The following is a 15,853-nucleotide window of genomic DNA, read 5'->3' as shown; positions in this document are numbered from 1 at the left end:
GGATAGTACATATGCTAGTCCTGACCATACTCACATGAGGGTCATTCTTCTCCATAGCCAGCTTGTGCAGGTCCAGCAGGGCTTGGTTCACAGTCTTCTCCAGCTGCAGGGCGCACTGCAGGGCCTCCAGGCTGTTCCCCCACTCATCCTGCTCTGGCTTCTGTAATATTAGAAAGGATAGCATAATAGATCCTCAACATTCTCAGAAGAATGACTTACATACAGGCATGGGGCAGATGATTATGAGAGCTGGGCAGGAAACAGTTTTCCTATCTCTTCAAACTTTCCAGTTCTGCCCTTGTATGAAACTCTGACCATCTGAAATTTCATAAAACCCAAAGGGAGAGACCCAACCCAGAATAGCCTGTAGCCTGCTGGCTAGGGCACTTATCTGGAATGGGGAGGACTCAGCTCTGCCCAATTTCTAGGGCCCTAAGACATTAGGCATCAGGATAATAGCTATTCTAAGTTGGGCTTGGTCTTTTGCTAGAAAGACCATTCTCACAAGTGTTTTGTCAAAAGCCACATCTTAAGAGTTCCCATTTCAATCACTTTTCAATGAAAGCCCACTTTGAACAACCAACCTAATGTAGCAAAGTATTTAAAAAAAAAAAAACACAACACACATTTCCTTTGGTCATGCCTGCCAATACTAATCTCCCAAGGCTTAAGTGTTTTCTAGTCAGCATGCATCATCCATTACCACTGATCAATAGCACGGCTATATTACTTCACCGCTAACCCCAAGCCTACCATTCACAGCTCAGACATTTAAGTAGAGCGGTTAGGAATTTAAATCCTGTGCTCTGGAAACAGTTTTACTCCTATGGCACTAAATAATAAGGTCAAGTTAGGTCCTTAGACTTCAAATTTGACTTGCTTATGTAGCAAAGCTCTATGGGAAATACCTCTTAAGAGTCCCATCTCTACAGCTGCCTCATTTTCTCTTCACATAGCTGGAGAACTCCATTCCTACTGGGGACTCCACTCCACTGACCTCCCACCATGCATGGTTAGTGACTTAGATGCTCACCTTGATGTCCTGCAGGACAACACGCCCCCCTCGCTTGTTTTGGTAGGTCAGAAACCTCTCTGCATGCTTCCTTTCCTCATAGGACTGCTCCTTCAGGAACTGGGCCATGTGCCTCAGGGCAACATCATCACGGTCAAAGTAGTAGGACTAGGGAGACAGGGAAAGCAGTGGTGATGATTTAGGCTATTTGGATTGTGGTGGCACCAGGAGGCCCCAGCTGAGATCAGGGCTTCATTATGGGATGTACAGTATATCAAAACACCTTCGTGCCTCAGAGAGTTTGATATGCAGCTGCATAAGACCTTACATGTAAAATGTTATTCCATGTAGGAAGTAAGGAACTGAGGCACAAGGAGCTTAAGGACAAAGTTTTCTGAAGTACTTGTGTCTCTGGCAGTTGAGTCCCAGAAATGGAATATCAGTGGGATTTACAGGTTTCAGAAGATTTGCCTTAAAAATGTCCCTCTTAAGTATCACCAGCTTCCTGTGTTGGAGAACCAGAAACTGAACTCACCTTAACACATTGCATTGGTACTTGAGCATAGTGATATCTTTAATCTAGGTCACTCTTCAAGTAGTGAGCGCTAAACATCTCTTTCCCCATTTCAGGCCTCTCATGACTTCCCCCAAGCTTCCTATTAGCTCAACACTAGTAGCTGCATAATCACAAAAACTCATCTTTACAAGTGTATGTAACACTGTAGTTTCTAAGGACATTCTACACAACTGGGATTTCTCACAGATGGCTTTAAAAATTCAACAGCCTTAGATTTCTACTAACACCTGAGGGCTAACATACAATGAAATAGTACAGTGTTTTTGTAAGACAGGCACTCACCATGGACAAATAGACATAGCTAGCATACAGCTCCATATTCACCATGCAGTTAATCGCAGCCTCACACTCTGAATAGAAGTTCTGACGCACCTGGGACTCCATCACTATACCTACGGGGTTGAACAGGAGAGGGACTGTAGCAAAAATCTGTAACAATAACAAACACAATCTGAGCAGAAGCACAAGGCAGATATAGACCTTTCCTAGGCACAGCTGGCATTAATACTGTTCAGAATAGGGTGTGGCTGTGACTGGCAGCTGCTGCCAATTAGAAAGTCCCTTCTTCACCAAGCCATTGCAGATGGGTGTGTTAATGAATTTCACCAGTGAATGGGTGTCAGCCATATGACATCTCCAGTTAAAACCACACCTCTGACAAGAGCTGGGGAGAGGGTTAGTGATATAGAATGCTCCGGCAACTGGACATTCAGCCCAGGGTGGGGATTGTTTTGTTTCCTGGTACAAGTTATTTTATTTGTGTCCCACTGTGTACAAACAAATCTGGTTTCTCACACTGCCCTGTAGGGATCAGAAGACACAGAAAATGGGGTGGGGGGTGATAGATAGGTACCAAATGTATCATGTCCAAATGTCACTTACTCTAATCCAGGGGTTCTCAGACTGGGGGTTGTGACCCCTCAGGGGGTAGTGAGGTTATTACATGGGAAAGGGAGGGTCTCCTGAGCTGTCAGCCTCCATCCCAATCCCCACTTCACCTCCAGCATTTTATAATAGCGTTAAATATAAAAAAAGTGTTTTTAATTTATAAGGGGGAATCACACTCAGAGGCTTGCTGTGCGAAAGGGGTCACCAGTACAAAAGTTTGAGAACCATTGCTCTAATCCCTACTGAGGTATTTCAGAGGTCTTTACATACTAGAAGGTTGGCCTGCTGTAGGAGTTCTCCCCCAAAGCATTCATCTCTCTCTATTGAATCCCACCATCTGCCATAGCAGAGGCTGGAGCATGGATAATCAGATTAACAGTGACAGAGACAAAGACATTAAACAAGACAGCTGATTCATTGCACTTATAGTCAGTGAAAACAGGGTGTCAATAGGTACATGTCCATTTCTGCTTGTGGTTCTCCCCATTTACCTGGGAGATTCCCACACACCCAGCTCTCTTATTTATTCACCAATGGGGCAAAATATACTCTGTTCCGAATAGGAAGAAATGTTAGAGTCTATGCCTCCCTTCCTCCAGCTGATCTTGTAACGCACACACATACACAACCCTTATTAAAATGTATTTATTGCTTTGGGGAAAGGACCCAGCTCTGTCAATAATCAGTAATTGATGTACACAGCTCATTTAAAGCCACACTCTCCACTCAGGTATTTGTCTCTTGTTAGCAGAGCAGGGCTGTCTCATAGGAAACAGCTGAAAATATTGACTGGCCAGAAATCCAAAGGGTCCACTTTCCCTCAAACCTTTCTCAGTTTTGCAGAATGTGGCTTGTTCCAGCAACGGAGATGTATTATCACTGTAATCCATGCAGGCACCTTGTCCAGAGTGCACATGCACATAAACCACAAGCGTAAACCAAGTCATTGTTATACCTGGTCTTCTTATCAAAACTTTTCAATTCTAGGAGACAAGCTCTGGCAGGTAGGAAACTGGCCATGTGCGCACACTCCACAGAGAAGAAGCTCATTGAAAGAATGTTTAGGTACCAGTACAACCTGAGCCCGTACAGAAGGAGGAAAGTATATGAAATTGCTCAGGTGGGAACGTTATGCATTATAGCAAAGACATTAACTGGCTTGTCCCTGCTGCTTGTACCCAAAGAGTTGTCTGTTTATAATTGCACACAATTTTCAACCTTGTGTAACTAGCACCATATTTAATACCATACAAAAAGCTAAAAGGAACCTCCTGTGTTGTCATTCATTTATTCAGATTTATTGCCTAAAGTGCATATTAAAACTGAATCTCCCTCACCCTACTACTGTAGCAATGTCATACAAAAAGTTGGCCTCCTATGCCATCTTCCCACCTAAAAATATAGCTGCAGATCCAACAAAATGACAGGGAGAAGAAAAATAAGATCAATATGATGATATTTTCCACCACAGCAAGCAGATGTGCCATACTTCCATTCTTAGAGTCATGCTTAGGTTGAGTCTCAGCCAGGTAGCCTTCGTCTTCCATGCCCCATTCATTCACACCCTGTCATAGCTTCTCCATTGCTGTTTCAGAGGCAGAAGAGCTCAATGTCACCTAGGTTAATTGACTATTAGCCACTTTATATCTCTAACAGACCCATATGCACGCTGAACATGAGCTAGGAGCCCTCTAAGCTAGGGAATTACTATACCCATTTCACCAAAGGGGAGCTAAGGCACATGGCAGGTTAAATAACTTGACCAAGGTCGTAAGGGAATTCTACAGCTGAACCAAGCCCTGAACAAATCTTTCCCCAAGTCCCAGTCCTGTGTCTTTTCAACTAGATCATCCCTCCTACCCAAGGTGCTCACTAATACCTGATGTTGAGCTATGTCAGTGATAACAATACCCCTCTCAGAATGAGCACAGGCTTCTGTTAGAAGCCAAATCATCCACCTGCTTGATGGCTATTGTCTGTTAAGTTGCCCACATGCAGACTGCTGGAAGCATTTGAATGGCCTACAGAGAACAGGTTGAGTTTCAGCTGTGGGACATAGCACACAGAGTAGACTAAGAGATGGAGTCAATATGGGGTGGATGGGAGAAGCCCATGACACATACACTAGGCCCAAGGTGGGGGGTGTGGGTGTATTACCTGTTCCCCAATCTCTGGCTAGGTTATGCCTTGTTCTAGCAATCTTATTGTAGGATTGTAGTGTTTATTCCCTGCTTCCAGAATGTACGCAGTGAGTAATTCAAAGAGAATGGCTTCCATAGAAAGCTTAGACTACCCACATGTCTGAGCCTACAAGCTTCCAGAAGAGTGAGGTTTAACTTGCTCATGTCCACACTAAAGAACAAAGGATATTTTAATGACATTTCCCCCACCCCCAATTCTGTTGCTGAATGAGCCTGGCTCAATTCCAGTTTCTTGTTACATGGCTTTGGTCATCTTCAGTGTTGCAGAAGCCAACTAACTGGGATGTAGGCAAAAAACCACCAAATAGTTAACAATTCTGTTCTCTAGCTTGTCTTAAGTTGGTACCATATTTGTGTGTTTGCTTTTCACTCTAGACTTGCAGTGAAAAGTGAAGCCCCTCATTGAAGATGCTACGAAAAGCACCCTGGGGCAGGGGGTGTGTAGCAGGGCAAAACAAGACAAATAGGAAGCTATCTCAATACGGTTTAATGATTTAGTTCTGTAATTGATTCAGTGCAGTATGCCACCTATGTGTGCTTTAGACAGGAAAATGTAAGCCTGTCTTATGGCTATTTCCATAAGAAACTGTACCTGAAGTCTTAGTGATGCATCATCTCAGTTTGTTTTGATGCCTGGCTCTTGTGTGGCAAGGATGAGACAATGTTTCCTTCTTCTCCAAGCTTTTTAGCAAGTCTACCCAGCAACCATGACACTATCTTGTAGGGAGTCATACTCCATGAGTCCTGAAATGCTCCCTGTTAATGAGAACAATCTTTCTACAGGAATGAGACTAAAACAAATAAAAGTAGAAACCAAGTTGCTGGACAAATAGCACATTTTTATTTTGAGGCCATGCAGATATTGCAACTCACAAGCAGCTGTAATAGACAAGAGATCAGGGCTGCACTCTTGACAGCTTCAGAGTTTGGAGCTCAGCTGCTCTCCCCCAGGGTGAGCTTGTCGAACAGGTACTCTCCCATGCCGTTCTGGGGCACTTCCAGGCGCTTCAGGTTGGTGATGTGGTCTCCCAGCTGCTTGATGGTCTTCACCTGCTCCTCCAGGTACTCAGACTCCAGGAAGTCACAGAGCTGCAGGAAACAGGGAGGGCTAGAATGGACTTCCTGCTCAGATATACAGCACAGCATGGTTTTATGGAGTTGCCAGCTATGCACCAAGCTGCAATGCCAGCCAGGGAGTGACAGCTAGTTGTAGTCAAACTTTCTCAGTCCCCCAGCTGCTCTTCTCATGCTAGTCCCTGAGAGTCTGGGGAGGGAGGCTCAAGAGGGCATTCTGCGGGCATTCAGTGCCTACTTACTGAGACAAACAAGTAGGCACTCATGCTACAGTGGTGGCTCACTCAAGTACCTGGATAGATTATAGTAGCTTGATTAGACCATAGAAGAGGGAGTAACCTTGATCTATAGCTTCCCCCACCCCATATTAGGTCTTTTGTATGGCAAATAGCTATACAAGACAGCTTTGTCACCCCTCCATTTGTAGCTATAGGGACCAGTCATTTCCTGACTTGGTCTTGTGACCCTGCCCTCCCAAAACATTGTCTGGCTTATTCTTTTACAGTAGGTTGGGATAGTTGCTTTCTATTTGTTTATTTGTACCCATAAGAACCAGACGGTGTAGAGGGAGACTTTCTATCCATGGGTATGTTAGACCAATTCACTTTTGATGCTCTGACCGCAGAAGTCAGACACTCCCTAGTTTTAGAGAGGTCTTGGATCTGCAGAGGCCAGCTAATAAGGATTCTAGACCATGTCAATATAGTATCCAAACCACAACCACTCATTAAGAGCAATTCACTTCTCCTCTTTACTCACATGAGGGTCATTCTGCTCTGTAGCCAGCTTGTGCAGGTCCAGCAGGGCCTGGTTCACAGTTTTCTCCAGCTGCAGGGCACACTGCAGGGCCTCCAGGCTGTTCCCCCACTCATCCCGCTCTGGCTTCTGTGCAAGAAAGTAATATTCAGTCTGGTCCTGCCTCTCCAATTGCATTCTCATTTATCCAAAATGCTATTATCTGCACCTCTACATTATCCAGATTCCTTCCTTGTTCCCCCATCTGTCTTATGCTGGGGAATAGAAAGGAGATTTGGATAATGCACAGGTTCAGACAAGAGAGCAGAGACCCTTAACCAGGACTGCGAGAACCACAACTAGTCCCCAGCTGCATGCAAGGCCACCCTGCTGCTGAATGGCTCATGCCCCCTTGATTATCTGAACTCCCAATGATCCAAATAGTCCTCAATGCTATTAGATAATCAGTATATAGCTAAAGTCTTAATTTACTGGAATATGTTGTATTAAAAAAAGGTTTCCCCTCCCTACCCTCAAGTGTAGGGAAAGCAAATTGTAGCTAAAACACAGGGGAAGGGGAAGAGATTGTGTGGAAGCAGGAAAGGGAAGGGAATGGAGAAAGTTCTGTGAATTATCATACCAGCTAGAGTGCTCACAGAAATCTCTAGTACAAGGCGTGGTGTAGACCACAGTAGAATGTAATTCTAGCCCTAGCCTTCAAAAGAGTTTTACAGATATGTGGACAAAAAGATATTCATCTTGTGCTGATCCATAGGCCTCAGAAAGAACACCCTCAATAGATATGAGAATACCTAACTTATGCAGTACTTAACAGATCTCAAAGCACATTACAAGGAAGTTATCCCCATTTCACAGATGGGGAAATTGAGGCACAAAAAAGTAGTGACTTGCTCAAGGTCACCCACCCTGGGAATAACAAAACCAGGAATAGAATTCAGGTCGCCCGAGTCCCATTCCAGAGCTCCATTCATTAAGCCCTACTACTCTATGTTTTATTCTTGAAGGGCCAGTGAGTCATGTTTATGCTATGGAAAAGTTACTTGGCAGCAGAATTTAGGGCAGCAGTGTGATCCCTCAGAACCTCCCCTTGGATTTGTTTCTCACCTTGATGTCCTGCAGGACAATGCGCCCCCCTCGCTTGTTCTGGTATATCAGAAACTTCTCTGCATGCTCCATCTCCTCCTGGGACTGCTCTGTCAGGAACTGGACCACATGCCTCAAGGCCACATCATCACGGTCAAAGTAATAAGACTAAGGAAAGTATAAAATATTAAAAAAAGACATCTGTCATGTGATAACAGAAAAACAGTTCCTTCTAATGTGCAATAGAGAACCTCACTCTAAGGAAAGTTATCCCCTCTCACTCTTCCTCTGTGAAGAAGGCTATACACAGAAACTCAAGCATCTCTTACCTATTGACAGTGGAGTACATACATATGCAAATGAAGGCCTCCCCACTTACCCTACCAAGAAGCATTACTATCATACTCCTGATAGTGTTGACATAGGGACCTCAGATTGTGAGTGAGTGTTTGTAGCTCTTCCTTTGTCTGTAATAGATTTGCTGCATGGGCAATGGCCTGTTCTTGCTGCCTTATACCCATGACTGTAACACTAATGGGTACCTCACAGTTCTCAGGAGCGGCCATAGGGAAAAAGTGACTATTACATAGTTTTGCTAGTTTTTTTTTTTTTAAATTCACCATGGTTCATTTACTCAGTTACAAACAGTTACCTTAATAGGTCTATAAAGGACATTTCTGTCTGCTTTCTAACAGCCTTAGCCTCTGAAGAACAGAGGAAACACTCACCATGGACAGATAGACATAGCTGGCATACAGCTCCAGGTTCACCAGGTGGTTCACAGCAGCCTCACAGTCAGCATGGAAGTTTTGGCGCACCTGGGACTCCATTCCTCTGCTTGAAAAGTTTTTGCAGTATAGTGTGATCAATAAGCTAACACTTAGGGCAACTTCTCTTCAGGCACTACTGCACAAAACCCACAACTCCTCACCCACACAAAACCTGTTCCCCTCTAGCTGCTATTAATAGTGTTCAAAGCCAGGTATGGGTATCAATGACAGCTGTGGCTGCCCAATGGAAACACCCTTCCTCACCAAGGAACCAGGTGGGGCTGTGGGTGAGGCTGTTTCTCAGTTTCCACAGGTAACGTGACCTGGCCAATTAGCAGAATGACCCTGCAGCCTAGGCTGGCCAGATAGGGAAGACAAATGAGGAAAGTTCAACAGACACATCCAGTTTCCCAATAGCTCTGTAAGGAAGGGAAAGAGGAGTAGTGGGGGTGTTTGGAGGACAGACACTGATGATGATAGTGGCCAGATAAGTACCTAGATACTTAGCTTAGGGATATACCTTAAATTAGACAAAATGCTCTGTGGAGTGCACATCTTTCCTATGACATCTCCAAAGGGGGGCTGTCATAAATATAAAGGGAAGGGTAAACCCCTTTAAAATCCCTCCTGACCAGAGGAAAAATCCTCTCACCTGTAAAGGGTTAAGAAGCTAAAGGTAACCTCGCTGGCACCTGACCAAAATGACCAATGAGGAGACAAGATACTTTCAAAAGCTGGGAGGAGGGAGAGAAACAAAGGGTCTGTGTGTCTGTTGGTATGCTGCTTTTGCCAGGGATAGAACAGGAATGGAATCTTAGAACTTTTAGTAAGTAATCTAGCTAGGTATGTGTTAGATTATGATTTCTTTAAATGGCTGAGAAAAGAATTGTGCTGAATAGAATGACTATTTCTGTCTGTGTGTCTTTTCTGTAACTTAAGGTTTTGCCTAGAGGGATTCTCTATGTTTTGAATCTAATTACCCTGTAAGGTATCTACCATTCTGATTGTACAGGGGTGATTCCTTTACTTCTATCTACTTCTATTTCTATTAAAAGACTTCTGGTAAGAAAACTGAATGCTTTTTCATTGTTCTCAAATCCAAGGGTTTGGGTCTGTGGTCACCTATGCAAATTGGTGAGGATTTTTACCAAACCTTTCCCAGGAAGTGGGGTGCAAGGGTTGGGAGGATTTTGGGGGGAAAGATGTGTCCAAACTGCGTTTCCCAGTAAACCCAGTTAAAGTTTAGTAGTGGCAGTGGATATTCTAAGGACAAAGGATAAAATTAATTTGTACCTTGGGGAAGTTTTAACCTAAGCTGGTAAAAGTAAGCTTAGGAGGTTTTCATGCAGGTCCCCACATCTGTACCCTAGAGTTCAGAGTGGGGGAGGAACCTTGACAGGGGCATGAGCCCTTCTGCTATCTGAAATGTTACCTAGCACAGCTGGTGTTATATGGAGAACATGGAAAGGACCTTGAGGTTTATCATAAGATAGGGCATGGGAGGAAAAGTCAAGATCAGGAAGGTCACAGCAGCAGGGACTGTGCTTTTCTTTATGTTTTTACAGAACCTAGCACATTGAGGGTATTACCAGAAATGAATAAACAACAAAAAATATAACCTGGACAAATGGGAAAACCTGGAGCTCCAGAGACTCCAGGAGAGAGTGAGGTGCTGGGGGGGAGCCAGCAGCCACATGGTACATAGCAGCTGGGGCATCTGAGATTTGGCAGCAATGGTCACAGAAACAGAAAGCCAAAGGTAAAGCTGAACACAATTCATAATATGGTATTACACTGGAAGGTGTCAATGACAATCAAGGGTTTGTAGTGGCCAACCGCAGCATGTTGTTTCATGATTACATTTCCGGTTGATGGGGTGAGCAGCACAAATATGCAAGCATTTTGAAGAAACAGGCAAACCTGGGCTAAAGGACTCCTGTGACCCACCTGCAATGATTTGACAGCCAATATTTTTCCTTCAGTAAAAGATTACAGTATTTTCAACCTTCCTTTGCTGCCTTTTATTCCAAATGGTTTCTGGCTGCATATTCACTACATAATACAGCCTCCTTCCCCCCCAACACGCACCCCTTATGCCAGCATTTGGCTATATAGCAGGTCTGTCTGCAAATGGCTAAATTTAAAGAGAGCCAGTGGTAGGAGCTACTGTCTCTCTAAGTTGTTCCACAGATTTTGATTCTCTGCCTTTCACTTCTAATAAATGGATCTTAGCAAGCAGGGGGAAGAAGCTGATCCTGGCTCTGCTCACCACCTCAGAGGGTAAAATGAGAGGAGACCCCTTTGAATTGTTATGCACAGTAGAAGTAGGAAAATCAAATCATGAATTTTCTGATTAGCTTGTAATATCAAATAGTCACCCTGTTGACATTCAGCCAGCTTGACAAGCTACTTATTATGGACAGTGCCTATTTACAGAGCTAACATGTGCAGGATGTTGCACAAAGACAGCCTAATACACTGCAGATGCAGAACTTGAGGCAGGTGCAGCTCAGGTGCTGAAACAGATTTCCAGGCAGACCAAGTTATCTCAACAGGTCTCTCCTGTAAAGGGCAGCAAGAAACAGAACAAAACTGGAAACAACTCATCCCTGCCATTTTTTCCTGTTTATTACCTATCTGAAGCTAACATCTGAATAGAGCCCAACCTTCAGCACCTAAGTATTAGGCCTCCCTAAGTAACCAAGGTGGCATAAACTCTTGTGAGGTGGCATAAGAGAGGGGAGAAAGAATGGCTTCCTATTAATAAGTGGAGAAAAGTGTTGAACTCTGTTCCTTACTAAAGAAGAGGGGAGCCCATGGCATTTGACAGGTTTCAGAGTAGCAGCTGTGTTAGTCTGTATTTGCAAAAAGAACAGGAGGACTTGTGGCATCTTAGAGACTAACCAATTTATTTGAGTTTAAGCTTTCATGAGCTACTGCATTTTCCACTTTTATGCATCCAAAGAAGTGAGCTGTAGCTCACAAAAGCTAATGCTCAAATAAATTGGTTAGTCTCTAAGGTGCCACAAGTCCTTCTTTTCTCATGGCATTTGGTTTACTGCTATAGTGTCTAGCATGCACTCTCTCACACACCTACAGATAGCAATGAAAGCTAAGCAACTAATGGGCTGTCTTCCCCACCTACCTACACTTGCCTTTGCCCAGCAATATGGTGCCTGGTTCTAGGTTGCAGGGAAGAGGTGACATCTGAAAAATATTAAGCCTTGCTGTGTACTTGAGCTCCTCTGGCAGGAAGCTCTCTCACTGCAGTTCTCATAAAGCTAGCACCAGATCCCAGTACATGTGCAGATTATGTCTGTTTTAGACCAAAGAAGGGTTGTTGTTTTTTTTTTAAAAAAAACAAACTGTTGTATATAGCCATGTCAGAAGACCTCGTGAGACAGTACTAGCTGAATGCTTTTTAGCTGCTTGCCTGGGCACGTTATGTTACATGGCATTATTTTGCCTAAGCAGAATCCTGGAATAGAACTTTTCACTCAGTACCTGCAGCAATGCTTTGAGTGTACCTCACTGATGTAGGGATACTAGCTGGAGAGTCAACACTATAACAGCCTTGAGTGGTAGGCATAAATCCAGCTTCTCTCTTAAGTGACTTTACGAAGATGCAGAAACTACTGCACCTGAAAATAAGCTGTATCTGTTAAGCTGACCACTCATGAGTTAAGACAGCAAAGGATGGGAATGAACCTCAGCTGGGATGGAGAGCATTACCTTCCAGATGTATACTATAGTGGGCACAACCAAGAAGCATGTTATTTTATCCACAGTAATTGCTAAGGCACTCACTGGATGTGCAGCTCCTGTTAGTGTGTGTAGTGTAATTAGTGACACCCATTGAAGCCAATTTAACACACTAAGAAAGGGCAAAGTCAGGTTACAACTGACAGCTATGTTTTATTCATAGTAAATAGCTCAATTCTTATTTCCTCTGCATACAGATGAGTCACCAAATAAGCAATATCCCTAGAGTCCCGTTCAACTGCTGTCCTCCAGGGTTAGCTTGTCAAACAGGTACTCTCCCAAGCCATTCTGGGGCACTCCCAGGCGCTTCAGGTTGGTGAGGTGGTCTCCCAGCTGCTTGATGGTCTTCACCTGCTCCTCCAGGTACTCAGACTCCAGGAAGTCACAGAGCTGCAAGAGAAAAGCAGAGGGTTAGGAGGACTATGCTGGGTTACAGATTTTTGTAGCCAAGTAGTGTCAGTCACACTTCAGACTTTTCATGGCATAATCTCAAAGTGAGACCTCCCATTTTCAGGGATGATTCTACAAAAAGAACCACTGACCTCAAGCCTGGATGAGGTTTCCAATAAGGAATCCTAGGAGGTGGTAGCAAGGAACATGCAGAGTCATTGTATAAACCTCATGCAGAGCAAAAAAAATTCCCAATCCCATCTAAGATTAGAGATCAAGGAAGAGCAGGCCATAATCCAAGGCATAATACAGCAGATTAGAGCCTTAAGTGTAGGGAGAGGCAAAACATAAGCAGTGGTGAAGGGCAAAGAATAATGAGAGGCAGTCCAGGAAGGGGTCTCTCCAGCTCTTGATTTATGGCATGTTTCCTCTTTACCCCTTCCCACCACAGACCCTGTAATTTCTCCTCAAGTGAATCACAACGTTCAAATTCTGAACCTCTCCTACTCTTCTCTCTGTGCGAAAGGAAATAGTAATTGCTATTTCCTTTACTATCCAGTCACTCACATGGGGGTCATTCCTCTCAGTAGCCAGCTTGTGCAGGTCCAGCAGGGCCTGGTTCACAGTTTTCTCCAGCTGCAGGGCGCATTGCAAGGCCTCCAGGCTGTTTCCCCACTCATCGCGCTCCGGCCTCTGTAGGAGACCAGCAACAGAATGGAAACATTTGCACTATTAGAAGTGGATCCCTACTTCCTTCGTCTAGGAGTTACCACATTTGCTTAGCTCCTTGCTATACTCTTGTCATTCAGCAATTTTATTCTCATTCTTTTGCTTAGAATAAAAGCATTTTTTCCTGACACAAACACTTTAGAATTATCAAAGGGCCACTAGCTGTGCAGTCTTCTCACACACATAAAGGACACTTCAGTCATTGGAAAACAGTAAGTTAGAACAAAACAAAAATAGCGTCCATTTGAAAACAGAGCCCAATACATGCTAGGTAAGAAGCAGGAAGTAAAAGTTTATTATTCTTCAAATGAGCACCAGGACAATGGGCTGATCAGGTAGCCGATTAGGTCTCTTTTACAGAGGAGAAATGCCACTACCAGCCTATGCATCAGGTTCACGCAGCAAGAAATGCTGAGTTACTGTCCTAGAATCTTCATTCTACTCTCCTATTTGGGGGATTACTGACTGTCTCACCTTGATGTCCTGCAGGACAATGCGTCCCCCTCGTTTGTTCTGGTATTTCAGGAACTTCTCTGCATGCTCCTGCTCCTCATGGGACTGCTCCTTCAGGAACTGGGCCATGTGCTTCAGGGCCACATCATCACGGTCAAAGTAGTAGGACTGGGGAGGAGGACAGGAAATGAATGACATTTGACAGTAATAAAGCTTCATGCCACAGGAAGTTCCTTGCTGTGAAGGGACTATTCATGTGGCTTTCATTATTCTAGGTAGCAGCTCTTCAGCTGTAGCGACAGATCCTTCCCCATACCTTCACTGTGCTTACCTACTACAGGAAGAACCAAGCTATACACCTTCAGATGAAGCCAGACAAAGAATTATGACCATAGTTCTTTGATACCCACATCAGCCTCACAAAGAGAAGGGCTTCGGAAAGCCCTCCCTATACTCCAGAACATACAGGGAGCCTAAATCCTTTCTACTTCATCCACATAGCTCACTGCCTCACGTGCCTGCTGGACATTCTCAAGGCAAAACACGACATACGGTGTTTCAGGGCTATACAGGTGAAGTATTGATTACTGGGTTTACAAGTAGGAAAGCTACATAGAAAAAGAGGACTAGAAGAGCATGACCCTTTTTCTGCCAGATCCCAGCTGTATAAAGTTTGCCAGTCAGCTAACTCTAGGGTGTAACTCTACTCAGATGTTTTAATTTCGAGCTTTCTGTGGGAGGCAAAGAGTCTTTAAGCAACACCATTAGACAAAAGAATCTAGATGCTAGTTTTCCCTCATTCACTTAACAGGTCTGAGAGTTGTTTGTGCTGTTATAGATAAGGATCTCTCCCCACCTCTCACATGGAATCATTTTCCAGCTCTCTCTGATGGTTATAAAGAAGAGGCAAACCATTACTTAACTATGGCTCAGGAGCAAGCAGTTGTCCAACATGAAGATATTTCACTAGCCACAGAGTTAATAAAGGGACAGGATTAGTGGTTCAAGAATCAAAGATGAATATAATGAACCTTCTAGATCTTGAAGATGAAGACTCCATCTCCAAGGTTACTAGCTGATCTATAGACCCCTATAAGGGAAATTTTTACTTTGGCCTAAAATTGCTTCAGGATCAGCTACTTGGAAAAGGTACTCAACCCAGATAATAAGAGAAACCTCTAAAACTTATTTTAGTATGAGAATGTGAATCCCCCAATGCAAAAAAAAAAGTCACACCAAGTCCTGCATTTGCAGAAACACCAAGAAACACTCACCAGGGACAGATAGACATAGCTAGCATACAGCTCCAGGTTCACCATGCTGTTCACAGCAGCCTCACACTCAGCATGGAAGTTCTGACGCACTTGAGACTCCATTCCTCTCTTTGGAAGTTTAGCTATCCACAGACTCTAGGACCAAGCTCTAGACAACCCCTGCCAAGACAAGACCACAGCCTAGGCCTTCACAGTTGCTATTAATTCCCTTCAGAGTCACATGTGGGTGTGATTGCCAGCTGCTGCTGCCCAATGGAAATCTCAGTTGCATCAAGGAACCAATGAGCAGCAGGGTGGGGTTGTTCCTGACTTCCCACAGATGAAGGGATGATTCAGTAATATGACTTGACCTGTTACCATGACAACCCATTTGGGGTATGGCAGCCTGACCCGGAGCGACAAGTTCAGCAAATAAATCCAATAACACCCTGTGAGGAAGGAAAGGACAGAGGTGTTAGGGGGTGTCTGGAGGAATGTTTATATAGCTGCTGAGTCACTATGATAATATAGGCTATATAAATGCCCACACAGAATAGATACACAAGAGATTAGATACATGTTCCTTGGCCTGCACATGGCTTTCCATTTCTTGTGACATTTCCCAAGGAACGCCAAAGCCTTTCAGATGTCTGAAATGCTGCTTAATGCAACTCCCTGTTCTGTTCTATGGAGAACTCTGAAATCCCCTCTCTTGTTCAGATCTGTCTCTAATAGGCTGGGGTTTCTCCCAAGAGAGACTGTGGTAGGAAAGTGCAAAGGCTGGAGCATCACAATAGAGTGTAAACGGGGATTGTGCCTTCCCTCATATTTCTGTAGCACCCAGCTCGTTATGGGCACTACAAAGGAAAAAATAATAACAGCAAAAGTACAACCGGAAGAGGACA

General features: G+C 44.1%; 4 protein-coding genes across 4 annotated transcripts in view; all 4 read right to left on the bottom strand.

Moving 5' to 3' along the window:
* LOC102945154 (ferritin heavy chain A) overlaps window positions 1-2,247 on the bottom strand; it is a 19,630-nt gene extending 17,383 nt beyond the window's left edge. The window contains exon 1 of the mRNA XM_007053992.3: window positions 2,237-2,247. The gene's annotated coding sequence lies outside the window, so the exon portion shown is untranslated. The remainder of the gene's footprint in view (window positions 1-2,236) is intronic.
* LOC102944720 (ferritin heavy chain A) overlaps window positions 1-15,847 on the bottom strand; it is a 16,611-nt gene extending 764 nt beyond the window's left edge. The window contains exons 1-4 of the mRNA XM_007053990.3: window positions 15,842-15,847; window positions 1,872-2,018; window positions 1,034-1,180; window positions 35-160 (exon numbers count right to left, since the gene is read on the bottom strand). Coding sequence (XP_007054052.2) covers window positions 35-160; window positions 1,034-1,180; window positions 1,872-1,973 — 375 coding nt within the window. The 5' untranslated portion in view covers window positions 1,974-2,018; window positions 15,842-15,847. The remainder of the gene's footprint in view (window positions 1-34; window positions 161-1,033; window positions 1,181-1,871; window positions 2,019-15,841) is intronic.
* Window positions 5,497-15,853, bottom strand: LOC102944489 (ferritin heavy chain A). The gene is made up of 6 exons (XM_007053989.3): window positions 15,842-15,853; window positions 11,567-11,568; window positions 8,320-8,514; window positions 7,613-7,759; window positions 6,512-6,637; window positions 5,497-5,767 (listed from the first exon to the last, which is right to left on the bottom strand). Exons 3-6 carry the CDS (start codon window positions 8,419-8,421, stop codon window positions 5,612-5,614), a joined length of 531 nt encoding a protein of 176 aa, XP_007054051.2. The 5' UTR covers window positions 8,422-8,514; window positions 11,567-11,568; window positions 15,842-15,853; the 3' UTR covers window positions 5,497-5,611.
* LOC102944265 (ferritin heavy chain A) lies at window positions 12,252-15,149 on the bottom strand. Its single transcript, XM_007053988.3, has 4 exons — window positions 14,970-15,149; window positions 13,717-13,863; window positions 13,081-13,206; window positions 12,252-12,513 (listed from the first exon to the last, which is right to left on the bottom strand). The coding sequence occupies exons 1-4, from the start codon at window positions 15,069-15,071 to the stop codon at window positions 12,358-12,360; spliced, it is 531 nt and encodes a 176-aa protein (XP_007054050.2). The 5' UTR covers window positions 15,072-15,149; the 3' UTR covers window positions 12,252-12,357.

This window comes from Chelonia mydas, chromosome 12 (assembly GCF_015237465.2).
Source record: "Chelonia mydas isolate rCheMyd1 chromosome 12, rCheMyd1.pri.v2, whole genome shotgun sequence".
Lineage (NCBI taxonomy): Eukaryota > Metazoa > Chordata > Testudines > Cheloniidae > Chelonia > Chelonia mydas.
This window is presented reverse-complemented; position numbering and strand designations above follow the sequence as displayed.